Genomic DNA, 22,081 nt, shown 5'->3' with positions numbered 1-22,081 from the left:
CCTCACACCCATAAAATCATTTCCCAAACACAAAAACGAACTGAAGACAGTCACAGTGTTTCAGAAATCTTAAGAGAACTTGCCCAGCAAATACACTGAGAATACATAATCTTAAATTCATCCACAGTACTAGTATTACACACCAGCAATCTACAAGATAATTTACTTTATGAGACCAGGGAGCCAACACTTATCAAGCACTGAAAAAGTCTTTCCAACCACTTTTATTTTTCAGTCAACAGTCAGAACACACCAGCACAATTCCAACCACAAAACAAGAAAATTTAATCTCGAATTAGCAGGTAACACAGGCACCACAGTAAACAATAAAAAGCTTTACAATAACATGTTGCTTTCAAAAGCCAACTGTGCAATCATTCAGAAATGTTTACAGCAGAACAAAGCAGCTCACTTGAGATGTGTACCCTGCGTGGTTTCTAATTTCTGCATCTGAAACAAAAAGGGCCCCATTAATAAAACAAGATGCAGTAGAAGAGCAGCTGCTCCACAAAGGTCTCCCCCTTCTTACTACAAGAAAATGAGAAAGGACAGCCTACTTCATATATTGCAATATCTTGTTCAACAAACGCAGAAGCTGGAACAAAAGCAGGAAGCCACCTCTGACATCCACAACGTGACTGAGGAAATGTTTAGAAACATGTCATTTACAGATGGAGGCCATTTGCAAAGCTTTCTTCTTCCTTTTACAGTACCCATCAAGCAAACATACCCCTTTAAAGGAAAAGAGAACTTACCAACAACCAAACCCAGGCCTATTTTCTTAACAGCTTAATAAAAGGAAAAATACCAACCCCAAACATGCTAGAGAATGGAAAGCCTCTTAATATCCTAGTTTGCAGCGCACAATGGAAACCAATCTAAAACCTAATTTGGTATGGCTGGAATTCTGTACAGATTTGAATTTGCTTTAATTCAAATTCAATTGTTGTAATCTGTTTTCTGCAAAGAACTGCATCTATTTAAATTGTCAGACCACTTTTTTTTATATATTACAATATAAAACTCCAGGTTATATTAGAATTCCATCACTAGCAAAAATGGGGTTTATTTTTTTCCTCCTCAGAACAGTGAGACATCCATTACAAATCAATTCCTCTAAAAAAACAAAAAAACACTCGAGATCTAAAAAACCACTACCTTCTTGAAAATTAAATAGCTACCGGCCACAAAATAAATTAAAAAAATACAGTAGATACTGCAGAAGAACTTGTCTCATTAGAAACAGGCACAATATTTGGGAACTCTCGGAATTCTCATATCTTCAGAATTTGTGTGCGTTGCTTAATATAATACTGAACAGACCTACTGATTTATTTTATGATTTCCCTATTCACAAAGCATGTTTGTTCCTCACAGTGAAGTCAACAGGATTGAGTCCTGCCTCTCCAGAGGCCTTCTATAAAAGCAGAACTTTTTTCAGCCTTAGATCGCACAGATGTTTGGAACAGTTTGACTCTGCCTGTGCTTCAAAGAGGATTACAAGGTGCTCAAAAATTCTTTGACCTGCAAAAAGAAACAGATATTGTCAAATCACAGAAAGTATTTCTCAACAGAAACATACAGCAGCTACACTTGCCTCTCCATCGCTTTATGCTTTACTGTTACCTATGGAAACAAGAACTGGGGAAAAGTCATCTGAGGCTTGGCTATGCCATTTCTTGTCCATCAAGAAATTTTTCAGCCACGGTACCTGTAATTTAGCAGGTGCGGAGAGAGACGCGTTGGGATGACGCCCACTCCTCCCATGGTCCTGAACTACAACCCTGCATCGCAGAGGAATTATCTTAAAAGCAAGTCTAACCTAAACACGAGGAAGATAATGACCACCTCAGAAGAACAGTCATTTGGAAAATACCAAGTCACGCCCACTACCAGAACACCGTTCATAGTTCATGTCAGTGAACTACCCACTGCATCTAATGAGTCTGTTCCTTGGAATCTGAGGTTGGCAAATAAATAATAGAATACGCAGCAAAATCAAAGTACTTGAAAAAAATCTGATACAGTAGAATGATGCCATAAATATTTCAGCTACTGTTGAACTCCATTTCCAGTATTTAAAGAGTGGCTAAATGGCTACAGCTACCTAAAAATTAAGTCAAGTTCTGGCCCATACAAAGCTAACCAGAACCCCGAGTCAGAAGTCTGGGATCCTACAAAGAGGAGCAAAACCTAGTACAGCACCTCAAATAATCCATGCAATTGCCTGAGAACTGGGTCCAAAACAGGCAGTGTGCCAGGCAGTGTGCTAGCATTACGCTTCTAAGTGTGGGCACTTCAGACATCTTCAATTCAGGTCACTACCAAAGGTTGCAGGAAGACAACGTGGTGAGAACACACTTCCCGCCACAGGTACACGTGCCTTTTTGTTGTGTCCCCTCCACTCCCTCTCCCCAAAAACAAGAGGAGCAATTACTCCCTCCCTTTAAAGCATAGCACGGGAACAGGTGGCAGCAAGGGCCAGGCCACATTTTTGAGAATAGGACAACCCAGCAGACACAAGACCCAGGGAATACAGGCACATAACTCCTATCTCTCAATTTCAAAAGCATCCCAGCACCTACGCTGTGCTATAGTCTGAACTGGGAGCACTCTCCTCTCCGGCTGCTCAAGCTAGCCTACTGCATAGAAAGGAATCAGCAATTCACCAGGGAACGTTTTGGCAGAGGCTCTCATAACACAGAGCGCATCTGTAAATGCTTTGTCCAAATTCTTGATGTGAAATGGAAACAGATCTCCGATCACATTCTCCAGCTGTGACCCTTCCCTTCCTAGTTCAGGGCTCAAGCGGGGGAGGGGGGGGAACCAAGAACCCCACAAAACAAAATAAAAAGAGAGGTCAAACTCCATCACAGAGTGAAGGGAACATTCTGTGCCAATGCTCTAACTTGAACGGTACCAGGAGAAAGCCACCCTCCCTTCAGAAACCGGCAACAGTAATACTGCGTGATGGGCCTTATCACAATTTACACAAGGCATAGTTTCAGGATCGGTCTCTGAAAGCGACTGTCGCAACAGAGTTGAGAAGGAAGCACAAAGGTTTTGGGTCCCACAACAGGCCAAAGCACCCAGCCTCATAAAGAGCACAGAGGTTCTGGGAGTCCTCTTAGAAAATGACAAAAAATAAGGCCAACCCAGGGCTGTTGCCAGTTAACCTGACAGCTACGCAGGAATAAACTCCTTTGAAATCCCTGCTGAGGTGCCAGAGCTGGGCCTTATCTCATGGTGCAGATGGGAAGCACATTCACTCCACAGCTGCCACATCCAGTTGTTCCATCAATTAACAAACTTAAAGAGAACAAATACGATGAAGGCTGGTTTTAATCAGGTGAACAGTTCTACTTCTCAGTCAATAAACTGAGATCAAAGGACAACGCTGCTTTTCTCGTGAGGTAAACAACATATTTCCAAAGAGCAGAAAAACATGCGTGTACCATTGCTACTGTCTGTAACTCATTGTACCTACTCAAATGAAAGCCAAGTTGTCCTCAGCTGAATCTCATCATGATTCAAACAGCAGACACCTGAGCAGTTAAAATGTTGATGTTTGGCCTAGCTTTAAAATATGTATTACACCTTATGGTGCTAAGGATTACATCTTCTTAGTGCAAGTATTAAGCTCAACTCAAATTTTTTTTTACATCACATACACATGCTTTTTCCACGCCTTCAAGTAAAACTAGAAAACACTTCTGGTATATATTCGGCATGACTTCCTAAACAAAGTCAAAAGCTACATTTGCAAAGCACTCCCTGAAGTTTCAGATGACTGCTTTTGAGCAGGATTTTCAGCAACACTTCAATAAACACAACTGAAGGGAAAAAGTTTAATGGTAGTGACAATTTAATAAACAAGACTGAAAATAAGCAGTAACGCAGCAGGCTAAAAGACTGTCCATTACCTGAATGTAACTCCATGAGTTAAATATTTTAGGACCATGATTATACAGTGAGGTATATTTTTAGAGCAAAGGATAGCCATTTGCATTAGCTGCATGCCCTTTGCTGTGACACGCTAACCACAAGAGAGGATAGCCTGTACTCTTCTGTTCAGCTAGAAATACCTGCAAAACCTAACATAGTTTGCCACTGGCTCACTGCTTTGGATCAAAATGCAGCTGCAGGTTCAATAAACTCATCCTTCAATTTTCCATTGTAATGGGTTTGTACCCTATTTGCACAGTACCTGGAACCGAAATTCATTTACTGAGTACTGCTGTAGGTTAGACACTTTCACACCTAATACAAGGAAGACTTTACCCCAGACATCCACAGCTCAGTCCTGTGCAGCCTCCTTCCTCTCCCTCAAAGCCACCCCTACCACATTTCTCAGGATACCTGCACAATGTTAGAAGCAGGACCAAGCGAATAACAGTTCTTTTAAATGGTCAAGGGTTATTTAAATTAGAAGTTATATTTGCAAACAAAGCTACTAGTGGAAGTCTTCTCAAACAGGCCTGGAATACTTCCTTTCCCCTTTTTTTCCCTTTTTCCTTTTTTTTTTTTAAATGGAAAATTCATATAGGAAATGGCATGAAGAAACACAGGTTCTAAGTCTATCTGACTTCAAAGACTGCTATGCTCTGAGATGCAACAAGTATCCTGAATTCATTTTGACATGCTGGCAATAAACCTAAATCATCATTTGGCTCTTCTCATGAAATTTTACCTTTCCAGTCATGTGATTGTATCTGTCCTTCTTGCTTTTGAAGTCTTCATTAACATCTAACGTTAAAATGGGTATTTCCTGTAGATATTCAAAATCCATTCTGTATTAAGATAGGAACAAAAAAAATATTACTAGCTGACAAAAAGTATGCATCATTCAAGTCTCCGTCAGCATTTTCATAGTTAAGAAACCCATAAACGTAACTGCATATTTAAGTTACAGCCATGAATCCTGACTATAAAAGAGCTGGGATTTACAGAGTGGCTCCTAGGATATATAATTGATTCTTGAACACACTGTTCCCCCAGCACCTAACGTTAAATTCAACTGCCTATTAAAATTGTTTCAGCTGAATCCTCTGCTATTCAGAGCCCTACGTCACGTAAACTCAAGGCACGCTGCACGTCCTAGCAGTAATTAACATGCTGTAAAGCCAATACTGCTAAGGAAGTACAGACAGAAATACTCCTGGAGTTTAACGTCACATATCATACGAAGAGCTGGAGTTCCACTGTTGGAAAATGCATTATTGGACATCCTTACTAACATTTGTCCATCTTCAAGTAACCATTAAACAAGCCCTACCGCAGCGTCCTATGCTGAAGCCAACTTTCGTGTTTGTAATGAAGCTTCTCCAGATACTCCATGGTAATTTCTTGCTCTTCGTCTCTTCCACGCAAGTAAATCCTTTGTAAGCATTTCTAAAGGTAAAAGATGCAGGATAAAAAAGAAAAAAGATAGGTTGTTTTTGCAGACCTACAGAGGAAGTGTGGTTTGCTGGAGTTTTTTTTGCCAACCCTTCCTGCCGTGCTCAAAATGCCACTCTTCGCCAAACATGAATATATAGCCTGTTAGACAGGCATTTAAAAATCTCATTATATATTTCCGGCTCTCAGAAACCCAGATTTCAAATGTAGTAGATCATGTGTTCCTGTCCCAAACACATCCAAAGCCTCAATATCAAGCCAATCAAAACCATTTAAAACTGTTGTACTTTGTAATTTAAATGTACATTCTTGAGTTAAAGAAAAAAGAAAAACCCCTCAAGACTGAGCCTAGAAAAAAGCCCTCAGAGGAACGCTAGCATGCTACATTACGCTGTTCGAAGAATATTCTTTTTTTAAGTATTTCCAGACTGTCTCAGTCATAACTCAAGTATTACAGTCTTCAGGGGAATACTACAAACTGAACTGAACTCTAATCATTACGACTCTTACAGTGAAAGATAAGGGTAGCCAGACAGATAGATAAATCTCAGCAAGGTTTTGAGAAAACACATTTCAAGGAGAATTTCTCAACTGTTCCCTTGCCCGAGACGTTTAAAGCAATTCCCAGAACACAGACACAGCGATATGCCATGTCAGCTGTGACCTCATTGGAGCTGACCGCAAGCATTTTATTCTTTTGTCGTTAAAAATGGTCTAGAATCATAGTTAAACCCTACTTTTCTGTTTTGTTAAGAAAAACAATACTACGGAAGCAGAGACAAAGATCAAGTTTCACAGGAAAGGCACAGAACGTGTACTCTCATTCTCTGTGCGGTCATAAACTTTTATTCCCCACCTCAGGAGCGGCTCTGAGATAAATGATCCCATCCAGCGCTAGGCTTTGACCAAACTGCTTATTCATCCAGTCGTGCCAGTCTTGGTAAATAGTCCATTCAGTTTCATTCATGCAATCGGACTCATATAAATTAGCTGCAAAGATGTACCTGTGAACACAAAATAGTTATGTAAACACACATTAGCTTGAACCTGTACAGTTATCACTTTGTGTGCCTGAAGTACTGCCCAGTCGCTAGAAAAGCGGCCGAGCACAGTAATTCCGTATGCCCGTTGCAGTTGCCCACAGCAGCGTCCACAAAAAGCAGCGCCATTCGCAGCTCAGGTAGCTGTTCCGGAATAATCTACAAACCACCACTGGCCTGTACGCTGTTGTCATTTCTTTGCAGTGTGTTAGAACACAGCGAACACCTAAGGATTATGTGATGGGCTTTAGTTATCACATCCAACCCTCCGAATCCAGAAACACCGGGGACAGCGACATGAAATAGCTAGACCTGTTCCAAGAAGCATAAAAGAAAAGAAGACTGAGCAAAGGAAGCAATTGCTCGACTCTTCTCGATGCCTACTCCCCTCTTTTCTCTGAGGGAAAACGTGCATGCACAAATCAAAGAACCTCCCCACAAAGAAAGAGAAACTACACATAGCTAATTGAGGTCATAGAACCAACTATAAATCCTCGAACCAGTAATTTTACTTTGCTGTCAACGCTGATAACACAAAGATAAACCATTTACTGAGGTTATGGTGATTCCCCTGTATCAAAACTGTGACAAAAGGAGGTACGACACTTGGTCACGCTCTGCTTTTTATTCGTTTATGTATTTTATTTAGGAGAATTTTGATGTTCACTTAGAATCATAGTAGATGTCTCTGCATTCTGTGATTCTATGATTTATGCCTTTTATTTAGGAGGATTTTGACCTTCACTTTAGGGACCTCAGTCCAACGTACCTGTCACTGTAGACAGATCGCTCAAAGAAGACCACGGGATTCTCCGCCTCACTGAGTTTGCCTCCAAGGGCTCTGAGCTGAGCCCGGATCCTGCTGAGACATGCATACGTCTGGAAAGTGAAAGACCACCTCTCTGGTTTCTCATACATCATCTGAAGCACGTTCCTGCCACCCTTCTGTGATGTAGTCAGCTCCTGGTTTTAAACAGATACAGCAACCTTTAAGTTGAGAATGTGGACGAGTAAGGTAAAACAGAATTCCTCTATGATGTTAAAGCTGTTCAACATTTATTTTAGGTTTAAAGCTGCATCGTTTACCTCTCAACCGTATCTGTAATGCAAGATATAAAGGGCAACAATGTTATTCCTCCCATTGCACCGAGCTGAATATGCAACTCTGCAGCCTATAATGTCAAAATGCTCAAGTAGCAAAACACTTTGATCATTATTTACAAGCTTTAATAAAAGAACAACATCCTATCAGTACAAAACATGGTAGCAAAACCCATGCTCTTTTTACTCTGGCATGTATGAGTTTAAAGTTGGGCTCATTTTGTTTTCCCATCAATTAATTACAGTTCCTATGGTAACAGCTGCTGATGCAGCACCTTAAGATACGATTACGCTCTTATCTTACCTGGGAGGCTCAGAACACACTCCAGGCCAAAGATTGATCTCCCTCGTGGGCAGAGGGCTAAGACCTTGAGACAACCGCTAAAGCTCATGGAAGCGGAAAGCTGTGCACCTCGGTTTTACTAGAGAACATAGCCTACCAAAGATGACTGCTTCTGTCTGAATCTTTTTGCTACATTAACACCAAATCCAAATATTGACATCTTTTCAAAAATCTAGAGAGAGGGGTCAATGCCTAGGTGACAACAAGTAGACATTCTGGAATTCCAGGTTTCAGCCTCATCTCTAAATCCCTGCAACCATTCCTGCACTAGTAAAACCAAACACGGCCAGCACCTCGCTCTGACACCATGGCCAAGCAGCACACAAGGGCAATATCCACAGCACCCGACTTTCTAAGCCTCCAAAAGGAGGTAGCTGCATGCTGTGCACTGCTGGCAGAGTCCCTGGGCTCTCCTACTGCCTAAACTGTGCCAGGGAACTGCATGGAAGAGCCCTAGCTGGCACAGGAGAGAAGTCCGCTAGGGTCCTGGGATGCGGCCTGGCTCCGCCGTTCGGGATATGCCCCACTACTCTCATCGAGTAGAGAAGATGCAGCTACAGTGACCTTTCACAAGTCAGAAAACCCTTATTTATCAGTGTCACCAGTAAGAAATAAAAGATATAGACCTATCCTATGGAAAAGATTCCGACATCCTTGAAAAACCCTGTATTAAAACGCACAACACTAAGCCATCTGAAGTATTTCAGGTTCAACTTGCGTAAGTACCAACAGCTACAGAAGCAGTAAGTCACACCTCTTTCTACAAACACACACGTGCGCACAAAAATTAATGTAAAAAAAAATCTTTTTATTTTCTGGTACTGTGGGACAATGAAAGTACCAGCTTTACTGAAGATGGAAAAGTGAAAAGTCTACTTTTTGGTATTAAGCTATATAAAAAAAAAAGCAATAATCAAGACCTTGATTGCTGATAACCTTTCTCAGAAAAGGGAAGGTAAAAGGGAAAAAACAGGCCAAGGCCTGTGGTTCAGGCTGTACAATATTCTTACTAGAAACCAAACCGGCGTGCGGGTCGGTGCTGCTTTATGGCAGCTGCTGCTGTAACTGCGTGAATTAGCCCGCAGCAAGGGGAATATTACAAGCCATCGACAACGCACATGAGACTAAAAGACACCCACGGACACACACAAACAGCTTAACGCACAGAGTACAGTCTTGTCTTTTGGAACCCTTTTTTAAGGGTTTCCTGACTCATTTTAGGAGTCTTCTATAACATTGTATTTCTGCAAACCAGCCAGAGCAAGAGGAGAAAAGAGCAAATTAGCAGGTCCAACTTCAGGGATGATTGTTATGGACACGGAATTCTGTTTTAGCTTACTGGACCTGGCTGGGATGGAGTTAACCTTCTTCATAGCAGCCCGTACAGCGACAGGTTTTGTGTTTGTGGCTAACACAGCATCAATAACACACCTATATTGTGGCTATTGCCGAAACAGCGCTTCCACAGCATAAGGGCTTTCTCCCTTTCCCACTCTGCCGCCCAGCAAGTGGGCTGGGGTGGGCAAGGAGCTGGGAAGGACACAGCCAGGACAGCGGACCCCAACCACCCAAAGGGATATTGCACTCCACAGACGTCACACTCAGTGGCTCAACTCGGGCACTGTGAAAAGAGGGAGGGAAGGGGTTTGCCTTCCAGGGGAGCTGTTACTCAGAGACTGGCTGGGAACTGGTCAGCTTCCAGAGGTAAGCAATTGCCTTTGCACCACTCCTTCCTTATCCTCTCCCTGTGTTAAACTGCCTCTATAGCAACCCATAAATTGTCTTCTTGCCACCTTTCCTCCTATTGTCCTCTCGGCACTGCTGGGGGCAGGTGAGCTGGTCTGTGTGGGCCCTTAGCTGCTGGCTGGGGTCAACCCACTACAGTAATTAAAAAAAACAAACAAACAACAACTTTAACTTGCAGCTTAAGCCTATTAAACCAGCTTGTTATCTTAGTTCTTAAAAGAAAGGACTTTAGCCTGGTTTGTATTTGGATTTACTTTAGTATTGTGAAGAAAAAAAAAGAGCACGCTGTCTAACTCTGAAAACACACAGCTGAGGAAGTTAGAAACAAACCGCCTCCGTTAAAAGTTGACATTCAGTACCCAAAATAAGTGGTACCTCTTGCCAGATCTAAAAATGAAACATCTTTTACATCTGACCAGAAACCGTCTACGCAGCAATGACTTTGGCCACTAGGTAGCAGCTGGCAGAAAAACCACCACCATAAACAAGTTAGTAGTAGTTTGTTATTTCCTAAACATTTTAGAGGATGCCTTCCAGGAGACCTGGGCAACCTCTGCTCTCACCTGGTTAGTTCACAGCTGCTAGAAGTAACTTCTGCCTAACTTCTTTTCATCCCTTGCTTTTATACACAAAACAGAACAGGCTTTTACCTCTTTTAGAATCTAAATCCTGATGTTGAATAACATGTATTCCATAATTCAACGAGCAGAGTGGGAAACAGGAACTCACATGTTCTGATAAGAACCAGCAAAAGCGTTGCTATCATATGTTTTTACTAAAACACCTAGTCTATCAGACACATTGGTGTTCTGAAAATGAAATTGGCAGAGGTGGAGGGGGTGGTTCTTACTTATTTTACAAGTTTGACCTTCGTTTCCTTTACTGTACCTCAGAATCCTCTTCAGAGTTTTGCTGAACATTGCACCATCTAGCTACGGGCTCAGGAACGACTTCCCACTCCTCATCAGCTTCTTTGAGAATTTTCACAAACGTCGACTTCCCTGCAGCTGGACAAAAAGCATTCAGGACGGACGGCAGTCAAATAACACCAACAGCGTCGGCATTATTTACCTACTCTACAACTCTAGTTTCACATCCCATAAACGAGCCTCCCACACCCACGTACTTTTGACTTCAGGACAAGCATGAATCAGAGACCACTGTATACCACTGACCATCAACTAATTAAGGAACAGGGGTTTCCTTTTTATTTTGTACCACACGATGCCAACAACCAGCGTAACAAAAATCAATAGTGACAACAAGTCCCTAGAAAGTTACATCTGTAACTTGAAAACCGAGCGTTACATTTTTGAAGCCACTTAGCAGCCCAGTCTCAGGCATGAAGTTACAGTCTTCCTACATTATTTAGGAAGAAAAAAAAGCAAACAATGACAAAAAAAGTGAAAATGACAGCTTCTCAAACGAAGATACAAAGCTGCATTATGAGTTACTTCCTGCAGCATGGAAGTCGTTAATCTGATAGCCAACTGAAAAAAGGCTCAAGAAATTTTAAAAAGAGATAGTTAAACTTGACTGAGACCAATCAGTTTGACTATCAAGCACCCAAGGTTGTATCAGTGCATGAGCTACCACCCTGGCTTCTCCTACCCTCAATTTTAAGCACAGCTTCTTGCAAAAAAGAAAACCACCAACCCAAATTAACAACAACAGTAAAAGAATATCTCATTACAAAGAGCCCATAATTTTTCCTGCTCTTTACAAAAGTTAAGAGACTTCTTTAGTCTCTCTAGAGTAGAGATTAAAACTAAGAGGCAAGAGAGTGGTCCCAACGAGAACAGGTTTGTCTCGGTAATTAGCAGGCATATGGAACACCCGACAGCCTACATTTACACAGGTGTTTTACACTACAATCAGGAAGGGTATGGGAGAAGCTTTGCCCAGGACTTCAACCCATTTTGAAAAAAGTGAACCAGATAAAACTGTAATAGACAGCTTTTCTTTTTTAATTCCCCCCTCCCCTTCCAAATCTCGTTATTTTTATACTATTAACTCCTAGGGTGCCAGGGTGAAGCTTCCCAAGGCGTTAACCAGCTCGTACCTAGCACGACCCACCTCGTCTGGCCGCCTTAGGTCTCCTCGCCTGACTAAAAGCCTTGTTTCGCAGGAAAAAGGCGAGAAGCAGCAGGTGGAGGCGTCCCCGCCGCCGCCGCCAACCACGGGGCGAAGGGACCCGCCGGGCGGCGGGGAGAGGGGCGCCCGCGGGGCTCCCGGCCTCCCACCGCCCGCCACTCACCGATGTTGCCCTCCACGGCGATCTTCTTGACGCGGCCCTCCCGCCGCTCGCGCTTGGGAGGGGTGGCCATGGCAGCGGCGGGGAGCGCGGCGCGCGCCTGCCGGCGGAGCGGGGGGGGGCGGACGCGCGAGCCTGCTAACGGAAACCAACCGCCGCCTGTGCGCGCCCTCGTTCAAATTTGGCGCGCGGCGGGTGGCTTGACGGGCCGCCCGCGGACGGCCCCACGCCTCCCGGAGCGCGGCAGGGCGAGGGGTCGAGCGCGACGCTGCGGATCCAGGCAGGGCTGCGGAACGACAAACGCATCGATTTGGGGGAAGTAGCGGGAGCAGCCACCCCTGACATGAGCTGCTCGGGTCTCAGCGCGGCGGGACCCGGCCCACCTGGGCTCACGGGCAGCCGGGCCCAACGCCCCGGGGCACAGCTGCCTTACACAGCACAAAGCAGGGGTACGCACCTGCGGTCAGAGCAGGGCAAAGGCCACAGAATCCATGGAAACGTGTTTTCAGCAACCATTTACATTAAATATCTTCCAGAAATACCTTCAAAGTGACACAGCGGTGGGACTGTAAGGAGAGCAAGGCCCCTTGGGTAGAGGGTTATCGCTGAAAACTCTACAACCCCCCCAAAACAGCTACCAAAGCCATACTTAACACATTTCCCAAAATACCATCAGAGGGTTGGGGCTATTTTGGCTCTCACAGGACCAAGCTAAATAGGTAAAAATCCTCAAACCCCCAAAAGGGGCGCAGGGAGCACAGCAGCCATGACCAGAACCCCTCCAAGCTTCAAGTGTCCTCCCAGAGGAGGCCCAACCCGCCACTTGTGGGAGTGAAGAAAAACCCCGATTCTTTAGCCGCCTTTTCAACCTGACGGCACAAACGGCTGCCCAGTTTACCACGGGGCAGGGTGCTGTGGGGCTACGGGTGCAAGGGGAGGAAGCGGAGGGGATGGAATGCGGACGGGAGGGTGGGATGCCTGCAGTGCTGCAGCTGTCAGGGGCACAGGAGGCTTTCAGGAGAAATAATGGGGGGGGGAGCACCTGTGCTGCCAGGGGCCTGTGTTTCTCATAGAGCCACTGACCTGAGACATCAGAGCTCTACAGCTGCAACAGGACACTCTCCTCCTCCGAGCTGCAAGTAATGCAATACTAAACTTGTTACCAGGAAAGCCACAGCGAGCTGCACCTGTGCCAGGTAAATTCGGGTCACAAAACAAGGAAATGCAAAGGGTATCAGGGTGTTTTATTGCTGTTGTGTCTGCCTGCAATACAAATATTCACAAATTCAGGACAAGGCAATTACAAAAATCTAATTTGTATGCGTAATGTTTTTATGCGTACAATATACAGAAAAAATATCTATCTACAGGTAGAAGATAATTTAGAAACAACTTCAATGAAGAAATAAAGACAATCATGGTCAAACATAGCTATTTATTTTCTCTTATAAACAGCCTTCAGTTTCTTACTGAAAAAAAAAAAACCCTAGAATTTAAATATTTTGTCCCGTCACATACAACAATCTGTATACATTATTTACAACTCTCAAATAAACATGTTGCAAATTTTCAGACATTCACCTTTTTTAAAAAAAAAAAAAAATCAAAAGCTGTTCTTGTTTGAAACTAAAATACCAGTCAGTGACTACAAACTTAAGCGATATTGGCACAGTTAGCTTACAGTAAGGGTTCTCATCTTCCATTTTGTATTTTACACCATGTTTTCTCCCATTTATTTCAGGATTCTAAAGGAGGAGGAAAGGTTAGTGTTGCTTTTGTTACAGTTTTTTTTATTAGTTTTTGCCTTCAAAAATGGCCTTTTATCGAAACCTCATTCACTTCTATTGCATTCTTCTCTCTCTTCTGTTGCACATCGAGCTATGTGCTTCTAGCTACTGAGCAACACAACCACAGCATACCATAGTAAAACGGCCATGAAAATAAGAGTTCCCTCCGCGACACGTCTCTGAAAAATGTCAGAAGTTGCAAACGTACAAAAATAATGAGTATAGTTTAGTGGCTATAAAAATTAATTTCCCCTAAAAATACAATACTCTATGAACACTTTGGGGAGTGGGTTCTTCAAATAAAAATGTGATTTGATATTTACCTAGACTGCGATCTTAACCTGGCGAGGGGAGATTGTAATAAAAGCAGGAAAACAGAAAGGGTTAACGCTTAAAACAGCCAACGGGAGTCTCATCTCAAAAGAGAGGATATCCAGGAAAAGATGACAGGCATCCAACAAAACTGCTAGTGGTTTTAGTAGCGCAGCTGGGAGAAAAAGACAACCGATATCGGCAGTGAAGGAAACAAGATTCAGTGTAACAGGGAATCTTTCAGGGAAAGAAAAGCAAGGAGTCCGTGTTCATGCTGCAGCTTTTTAAATAGTCCGACTGAAAGGGGGCGGTTTATGTACAGTAATACGGCACTCTGGCAGGGAAGAAGGGGGGAGGGGGTAGCAAGAAAAAAAAAAACAAACCAGCTACCCAAAAAGGATGTGTTTGTAGTAAAATTGGGTCTGGTGATGCAAGAGGAAGGGAAGGGGGGCGAGAAAGAGAAAGGAACCATCTGAAAGGTAAGTAAAGTCCATAGCAGCAAATAGGTATCCTTACCTGTTAAGTGAGCGTCGGGGAGACTGGGAGAGTGTTCAGTACCTAGATACTGAGTAAGGACAGTGCTCCTCTTTATCTTAAAGTCAAAGCAAAAGTTCAAAGCTCTACATTGCATAGTAAGCAGTAAAAGAAACTTGATAGTTGCAGACGGGCCGCCTGCCCCTGGAAACCTGTTTTCTCCCTTCACCTACCACCCAGCTAACTACGACAGCAGACCGTGGCATCTGTATTTTCTATTCGCACGATTAACTCATATCCCTGACTTGAATTGGAAAGACTTGAAAAATTATTTCTGCGAACACGATGTATCCGCGCCATCTAAACAGTGTCAATGCTGGCGACGGCGGCTGAACTTGATCAGCTTAGCAGGGTTTGCCCCATCCCGTCTCGAGGTAGATGACCTCCTGAAGTTACCACCCCAATCCCTGACGCGGTAGCTGAAAAACACCCCGAACCATAGAATTTAAGGGCCCTACCACAGCGGAAGGCCGCAGCCAGCGCTGGCAGCCCAGCCTGGTTTAACCCCACCGGCACTTTCCGCTCCCGATGACAGAACAGGCACTCGACGCGTAACAGAGTCTGTCCGTGACGCGGGCCTAGAGCAGCGCGGGGTTTGGCCAGGGTTCGTTTCTCTGGGTTATAATTTAGGGGGCGAGGGGGCATCCTCCCCTTTCCCCCCAACAATGCACTGTTTTATAAACACATTCACCCGATCCGGATTCCGTCTGTATGACATGGCAACTTTAGTTTAGCATTCCAATGTGCCCTTACTTCAAGAGTGTAAACACGCATCAACTTCTGGTCCCACATCTTTTTTAAGGAAAAAAAAAAAAAACCCAAACCAAAAAACAACCAGTTAAAAGCTGCAAATATAAACAGCAGAGGGATATTAAATCCCAAACACTGCATACGTATCTTTAACGTTGTTATTTTTCAAGTGTTGTATAATTAAACAATGTGTTCATACAGCTGTCAGGCAAATCATGATCTCCAAGCTTTTATTACACGCCTAGAATCTGTTCTGTTAAAGTGTTTCCTACTGGTGGATACTAAATACAAAAAATACACTATCCACCTAAGTCTTATGTTTTTTAAATCTAAATTTTTTCAATTTTCTAATTCTGGTTGGCTGAACTGCAGCAGATGCCTCTGAATTTCTACAATTGGCTATTTAAAAAAAAAAAGAAAAAAGGAAACAAAACAAAACAAGAACCACCACCACCACCACCACAACCCCAACCTTCCAGAGCAGAAGTATGCCAAAAATGACAACTACTGCCCTGGTAACTCACCAAGCAAATCCTCACTTCTAACTATTTTTCTCTTTGAGTTTCTTGCTGGTACATGACATGAAACCAGTGAGACAGCTTTAAATCTAATGGAGGATATCTCCTACTTAGCACCTTGGAGCAGGCTTCGGCCACTCTCACCTTCTGCAACGTGGTACCACGAGCTCCAGCAGCGCTGGAGAGGCGCCTCTGCAGCGAGCACTATCAGCACAGTGACCATGTACGCACAGCCTCTTGAGCAGCACTGACTCAACTCGGCAAAGAGGTTCGCGTTGGAAAGTTTACAGGATTTTTAATATCAAACCGCCTCTGTAGCTGGAAATTTTCGGTCATTAAACACCGCTCAGATAGAAGCACACCTAAAAGGCTGTGCGTGCACGATCACGTTCTTAAATTCAGCTTCCTGCATGACTGCAGTCTGTTGAAAATAGTGCAGTTCAAACCTGGGAGTTAAGCTGCTTTTGTGCAGTCAGGTGGACGCTGAGTGCTCCCCTAACTCTGAAAAGATGATAGTCTCTTGCGTAATTCAGTCCCGAACTACAAGAGCCCTCCAACCCCGCACCCAAAGCCAGCACTGCCATCCTACTGCTCCCAAACCAGGCTCATGCAGTCATGTCCAGGTCAGACGTCAGGTATGCGTCTCGGTTAAAAATAATCCTGCAGTTGCAATGGCATCACGAATGATGCACGCAGGCTGTACAAGTACTGCATTCCCAGCTACCTTGTCAAAAAGACCACACAGCACGCAGAAAGGATAGCGCAGCAGTGAAACAAGCACGTAACGCCAGGTTCTAGCTCCATACTAGGTTCTCTCAAGTGTTCTCAAGTCTGTTCAAACAAGAAGGAAAAAGACAGATGGAAGAAGTAACAAAACATTAAATTGCTTCTCCAGGACGCAGTTTAAGCAGACTGGGAAATTTAGCTCCAAAGAAAATAACATAGTTCTTAAAATAACCTTCAGATGCTTCTGAAATACATCATTTAACTCAGAAGTGGCAATTCTAGTCTCCCAAATGAGTGTATGTTTACTACTGGGCTTAGAGGTTTATTAGCTGGCTGTACTAACGGCCCCTTGCACGTTTTGCAGGCTGCCACACAGTATTTTCCACTTCCCTCAGCATTTTCAGTCAAGCAAAGGTGCACGAAACGTAAGCTCAACTTTCCCGTCGCATGCTAACCTTGGCTTCACCTGTAGATTTCAGAGGTTCAAGAGTCAGCCTAGCGTCCACCACTCAGTTAAAGTCTTCATGTTATTCAGGTCTCAACATGGTGTTTTTGCAGAACCGCAATCCTGCAAAGCCTGGCAACAGTAAAGCACCTAGCATACTGTATTTGGCAACTAGTGGTATCATGAGACAGCACCGTGCAGAACCTAGTACAGATTTCTTCGAATCCAAAACACTACGGCTTTGACAAGACCCATAAATGATCGAGATAGCTAGTCATACGGGCTTCTGCAACGGGAAACCTGCCTGACCAACTTGCAGCACAAATTCCCAAGTCATCGTCTGTGGATTGCCCCGGAGGTTAACTTCTCGCAGACGATTCTCTTTTCTAGTTTGAGAAAACCCAAGGCTCGAGAGGCAAGGACACTAACCTGGGTGGGGGGAAGGCCACATTTAGACTTGTTTTTTCTTAGACACACAGAGTAAATTGCAATCCACTAGGAGTTCACCAGTATGTCCCTATTACTTTTCCCAACTGCTGTAGCTCTTTGGAGATGGGCTGCCACTTTAAACGGGGGAGAAGACCGTCACACTAACGTAAATCCAAAGTGGTCCATGAAATCATATTCCCTCCAAGAAACACTTCCTAGTGCAGAAGACATTGGCCACCAGAGCTCCTCCGCAGAGGCAGGCTTTTTATTCGTAAATAACAAACCTCATTTCCCTAGGTTTTTTCCTTAGTATTACCCCAGGGCACCTGTTTATATTTAATATTTTCCCTAACTGTGTTTGTGCAAACCAACCATTCATTTGGCAAATGCTGCGAAATTTAACAAAAGCGCCTGACCCAAGTCGATGCTTCCCTGCTGACAAAATAAAAGCAACTATGAAAAGCCAAAGCCAACGGCAACAGACACGTAACTACTTGCTAAGCACGGGTTCTTTCTAATTCTGACACCACCCTCATCGTTTCGCTTCAGTGACTAGAACTTCACTGCTTTTCTTTATAAGAAATAACTAGCTTTGAAAAATTCTATATTTATCTTTAAAAAATAAGACAAGTATTTGTATTAAAAGCTGGAGATCATTGATTTCAGTAAGTTATGGCTTTTTTTAGTGTAAGCATATATATATTTCTCTCAAACAAGTAAGTGTCCTGGGTGTTAGTTCATATTTTCTGTTTCCAGCAATGTTCAGTATTGTATGTGCTTTGCACCTCAGAAGTGAGTCTGCCAAGGCACTTAGAGAAGGTAAGCAAGTCTTATAGGGACTTCATGAGAATGGGCTACCACTGACACAATACAAGAACCCATCCACCAGCAGAGTCAATCCCCCAGCCAAGCATGTTTCCTTTATAAACACTCAGCACCTGCTAAAATTCCACAATGAATAACAACAATCAAAAAAAAGAAAGCTATTTACCGCGTGTCACTAAGATAAAAGATTTCTCCTAATAAAAGCACAGAAAGTAGATCTTGGCTGTCGTTAGTAACAGCACAGGTTTTCGTTTTGTTTTTTAAAAAAACAAATGAACAAAACACAAATACCACACGCTTGCTTAAAGAAAAAGTGACTTCAAGAAATCCTCTTCCTTTTATCTGTCCTTAGAGGTGAGTTTTTCAATCAGTTCTTGAAGCGGTGCAAGTTCTCTTCTATCAATAAGGTTGAATTCCTGTAACAAGGATGAGGAGAAAAACATACATACAGAGTCTTAGAAATTATGTGGCAGTAGGCTCTTCGAGCCCAGGCTTAGCCACTACAGCATCTTCTGCCTGCGTGCCGTTGGCTGACCAGCAGCGTTCAACTGCCTGAAGCTTTTTCCCCCCGCTTATAAAAAGAGAGCATCATCTTACATTTCCTTTCTTTATAAGCAGAGGGGAGAAAGTAGCTTTGAAGCAAGCTCGCTCTTTTCAACCTAGCTTCAGTTGCCGTCCTCCCTCTTTCTTGTGTTAGGAACTACTGTTCTACTCAATTATTTGGTAGGGAACACTTTGGGGTATTCAGTTTTGTTCCAAATGAATACTTAGTTGAAAACTTCACCATTCCTTGAATGCTTCTGGCAGTAAATATACATAAAAACGGATTAAGACACTATCTTAGGGTCCTGGAGGTGTTGACTCTCCTACAAACACACCAGCTGTTAAGAAACTGAAGGGCAATCACTTTGATACACCACTTCTTCCAGAATGTAACTGTAACCATAATGCTCCTGCCACACTTACCTGAACAAAAAATATAAAGTGCTTGAAAGAAGTGTTAAGGTGTGCCTCTTCCTGTAGCTGGATCACTGGATCAAAGTGCTGGTGATAAATGTGAGCATAAACTCTGAAGAGACGCTTCAAAATTGTCTTTGCCACTGACATGAAATTCTTTGGGAATGGTACACCTAGAAAGAAGAAAACAGATGGCTTATTTTGAAACGCCCATGCCACGTTCGTGCATTTTCAAAGCCATTACAACCCAACCCCATCTCTTGCACAAGAAGGGCTGTTCCGTTTCACTCAGCAATTCCAGCTGTACTTAGGCTGAAGCACAACAAGAAGCTCACTCAAAGACCAGAAGGCAGGTTTCCCTCCCTTCTGTGGGCCAGTGGCTCATGAACTTTTTTCGAAGACAAATCTGACTACGTTTCTATGCTGAACCCTCCTAGCTTCAGCTTCCGGCTACTAAATCTTGTTATGCCTCAATGCAGTTCCCTGAAGAGACTCTTCTCTGGCTCAGAATCTTCCTCCCTTCTGGCAGGATTCAGGTACCCAAACTCAGGTACCCAATGCGCTTACAGGTGCTCTCTCAGCACCTGCCTGGCCTCTGACGGCCAACGCAGAATAGGGGACCTCTCCCACAGGCTCTCAGCCTCACTGACAGCTCCTGCCCGTGTCCAGGACACCACAGGGTACTCCGAGGGACACCAGATACCTTTGTGTATCTAACTGAAACCACCTTTGGTGTCAGCCATCGAGTTTGACACTTCTCTCAGCTGAGGTGAAATCAGCAATAGGCTCGCTTCCACCCATCTTGCGCGCAGCAAAGAGACTCCTGTTCCCATCCTGCTCGTCGCCATCCCTCAGCCACAGGCTACTGCTTCCTTAACTGCCTGCTCAAGTACTCCGAAACTTGCTCATTTCAGTGAAAACGATCCAGGAGAGGTAAAATCAGTTTCAACAGCAGACCTTCTGTCAGTGGACAGGTTTTATTAAAATAGGTTAGGAAACCACAACCTGCTACTGGGAGCACTCATCTTTTTAGTTGACACATCCACAGGTTAAAAATGATATGTATCAACCATCCTACAGGATTAACCTCTCTAGCTTCTCATCACGTAGCAGTTTTCCCAGTCAGCTCAGTTCTTTGGCAGTGTCTCCCATCGCTGGAGTCCTCTTCGAAAGCCAGAGGCCCAAGCTGGACGCTGCAGGCCGATCATGACCTCATCAATGCTTTAAAACCCTAGCACTAAAATTTTCATCCTCCTGCTCAAGCTTGCCCCGCTTAGATGTACATCGCGCTTCCTTCGCTGGCTGCTGCATCGCATGGGAAGTTCACATTTAGCTGGTTATCCGATGTGGCCTTTCAGTCTCTTTCTGAATCGCTACCTTTCAAAAACACATCCTACTAAAGTAAAGAAGTCTTCAGTACAGCATATGCTGCAGTTAAAGAAAGATCAAGATCGATACAGTCTTTTGAACACAATTGCAATAACTATAATTAATATCATTCCTGTCAGTAGTGGACTTCTAGTCCAGCTCTGAACTCTACCCTAAAACACCAAAATGAATGCCCCAGTATGCGAAGAAACAACGCCCACATCTACTGAGCAGGGAGGATTTAGCTTTTTGTCCCTTCTTCCCAAACTAACCAGCTTTCTCTGTGTATCTGCTTCACCGTAAGTAAAAACAAAGGCCACCTGATACAGACAGGTGGCCCTGTCTTCTCTGAAGAGGCTTACTGAAATTGCGTCAAATGCTTCATGAACTATTCACGAAATAAAAGCAATTAAGAGATCTGCCTTCCTTTTTCCCCAGTGGATCATAAGCCTATGAGGACTGGTGTACTGGAAGGCTGTCAATTAGGAGCTTTAGAACAAACAGTCCTTCGTGCCTCTAGAAGCAGGGTCGTCTTCTTGTTATTGTTTCCAAATGGGTGGTTGTTCATTATCCTCCTGCCTTTCTGACAAAACCTCTAAAAACATACATCTTTCATCTTCACTTGAAAGGAGAGAAAAAAAAAAATCATTTACTTAAGATCAAAGATGCAATTCAGCTTCTTTGGAGCGAAGTCCTAGGAGAGGTTCCTCATGAGGACCAAATATCTTTCCAGCATCAAAAAGCTGCCAGCTTGTACCAATTACTGGTTGTAAGGGTTTGAGACCCTCTGCCTTATTTCTAAGGAAACAACCCACTATTCAAAATGAAAAAAATATCAGATTTGATCAACACAGTTAGTTATTAAATAGAAACAGGACTATGGATCACACATGGATCACGAGTTCATGTACTACCACATGAATTTAATCTTAAGAAAGAAAAGTGCCTTATATATATATATATACACACACACACACACATAAATCAAGTAACCTTTTAAAGCTGCCCTACTCATCAGTCATTTAGGAGACCTTTTAATGCCCTATGACTTGAATATTCCTGTACAACTGTAATCCAAATACATTATTCAATTTTACTTATTTACTTTACCTATTTTAGAAGGAAATAGCGTTTCATCATCCAGCTGATCCTGGACCCAGGTCATCAGGTAATCAATGTACTTTGGTGCAGAGCACTTAATTGGTTTCTTTATGTTTGTCCCATCTGCCCAGTGGTACTCATATCTGGGTTGGGATGACAACAACACGACATTTCTTAGCACAAGTGAGTCACTCATATCAAGGCCTGGAAGGCTGCTCTTCCTGCTCCACTCCCCGTACTCCCACACCCTCCCACAGCCCTTCCTTGGAACTAAGGTCCAAACACTCCCGAGCCATCTGCAGCTGCTCTGTACCCAACCTCCCCAGTGCAATCCTGCTTCAGCTGCACTCTCCCCCGCACTCCATCAAGGCCTTCAGAAACTTCATCCTTTAGAGCACAACGTGTTCGTCCTCAGTTGCAACACTCCTGCCAAAACGCACTTGGCAGC

At 43.5% G+C, this 22,081-nt stretch overlaps 2 protein-coding genes across 3 annotated transcripts in view; both read right to left on the bottom strand.

Annotated features, from left to right (window-relative positions):
- Positions 1–208: 208 nt before the first annotated feature.
- On the bottom strand, positions 209–12,146 carry DCK (deoxycytidine kinase). Its single transcript, XM_064450710.1, has 7 exons — positions 11,885–12,146; positions 10,516–10,634; positions 7,207–7,400; positions 6,254–6,401; positions 5,276–5,391; positions 4,691–4,790; positions 209–1,524 (listed from the first exon to the last, which is right to left on the bottom strand). The coding sequence occupies exons 1-7, from the start codon at positions 11,952–11,954 to the stop codon at positions 1,498–1,500; spliced, it is 774 nt and encodes a 257-aa protein (XP_064306780.1). The 5' UTR covers positions 11,955–12,146; the 3' UTR covers positions 209–1,497.
- A 1,150-nt stretch (positions 12,147–13,296) lies between these two features.
- The window catches only part of MOB1B (MOB kinase activator 1B), a 47,152-nt gene continuing 38,367 nt past the window's right edge, over positions 13,297–22,081 (bottom strand). For both annotated transcript variants that reach the window (XM_064450712.1, XM_064450711.1), the window contains 3 exons: positions 21,643–21,776; positions 19,174–19,337; positions 13,297–18,623 (listed from right to left, as the gene is read on the bottom strand). In XM_064450712.1, the coding sequence (XP_064306782.1) occupies positions 18,546–18,623; positions 19,174–19,337; positions 21,643–21,776 (376 nt within the window). In that variant the 3' untranslated portion in view covers positions 13,297–18,545. The remainder of the gene's footprint in view (positions 18,624–19,173; positions 19,338–21,642; positions 21,777–22,081) is intronic.

This window comes from Phalacrocorax carbo, chromosome 4 (genome assembly GCF_963921805.1).
Source record: "Phalacrocorax carbo chromosome 4, bPhaCar2.1, whole genome shotgun sequence".
Lineage (NCBI taxonomy): Eukaryota > Metazoa > Chordata > Aves > Suliformes > Phalacrocoracidae > Phalacrocorax > Phalacrocorax carbo.
This window is presented reverse-complemented; position numbering and strand designations above follow the sequence as displayed.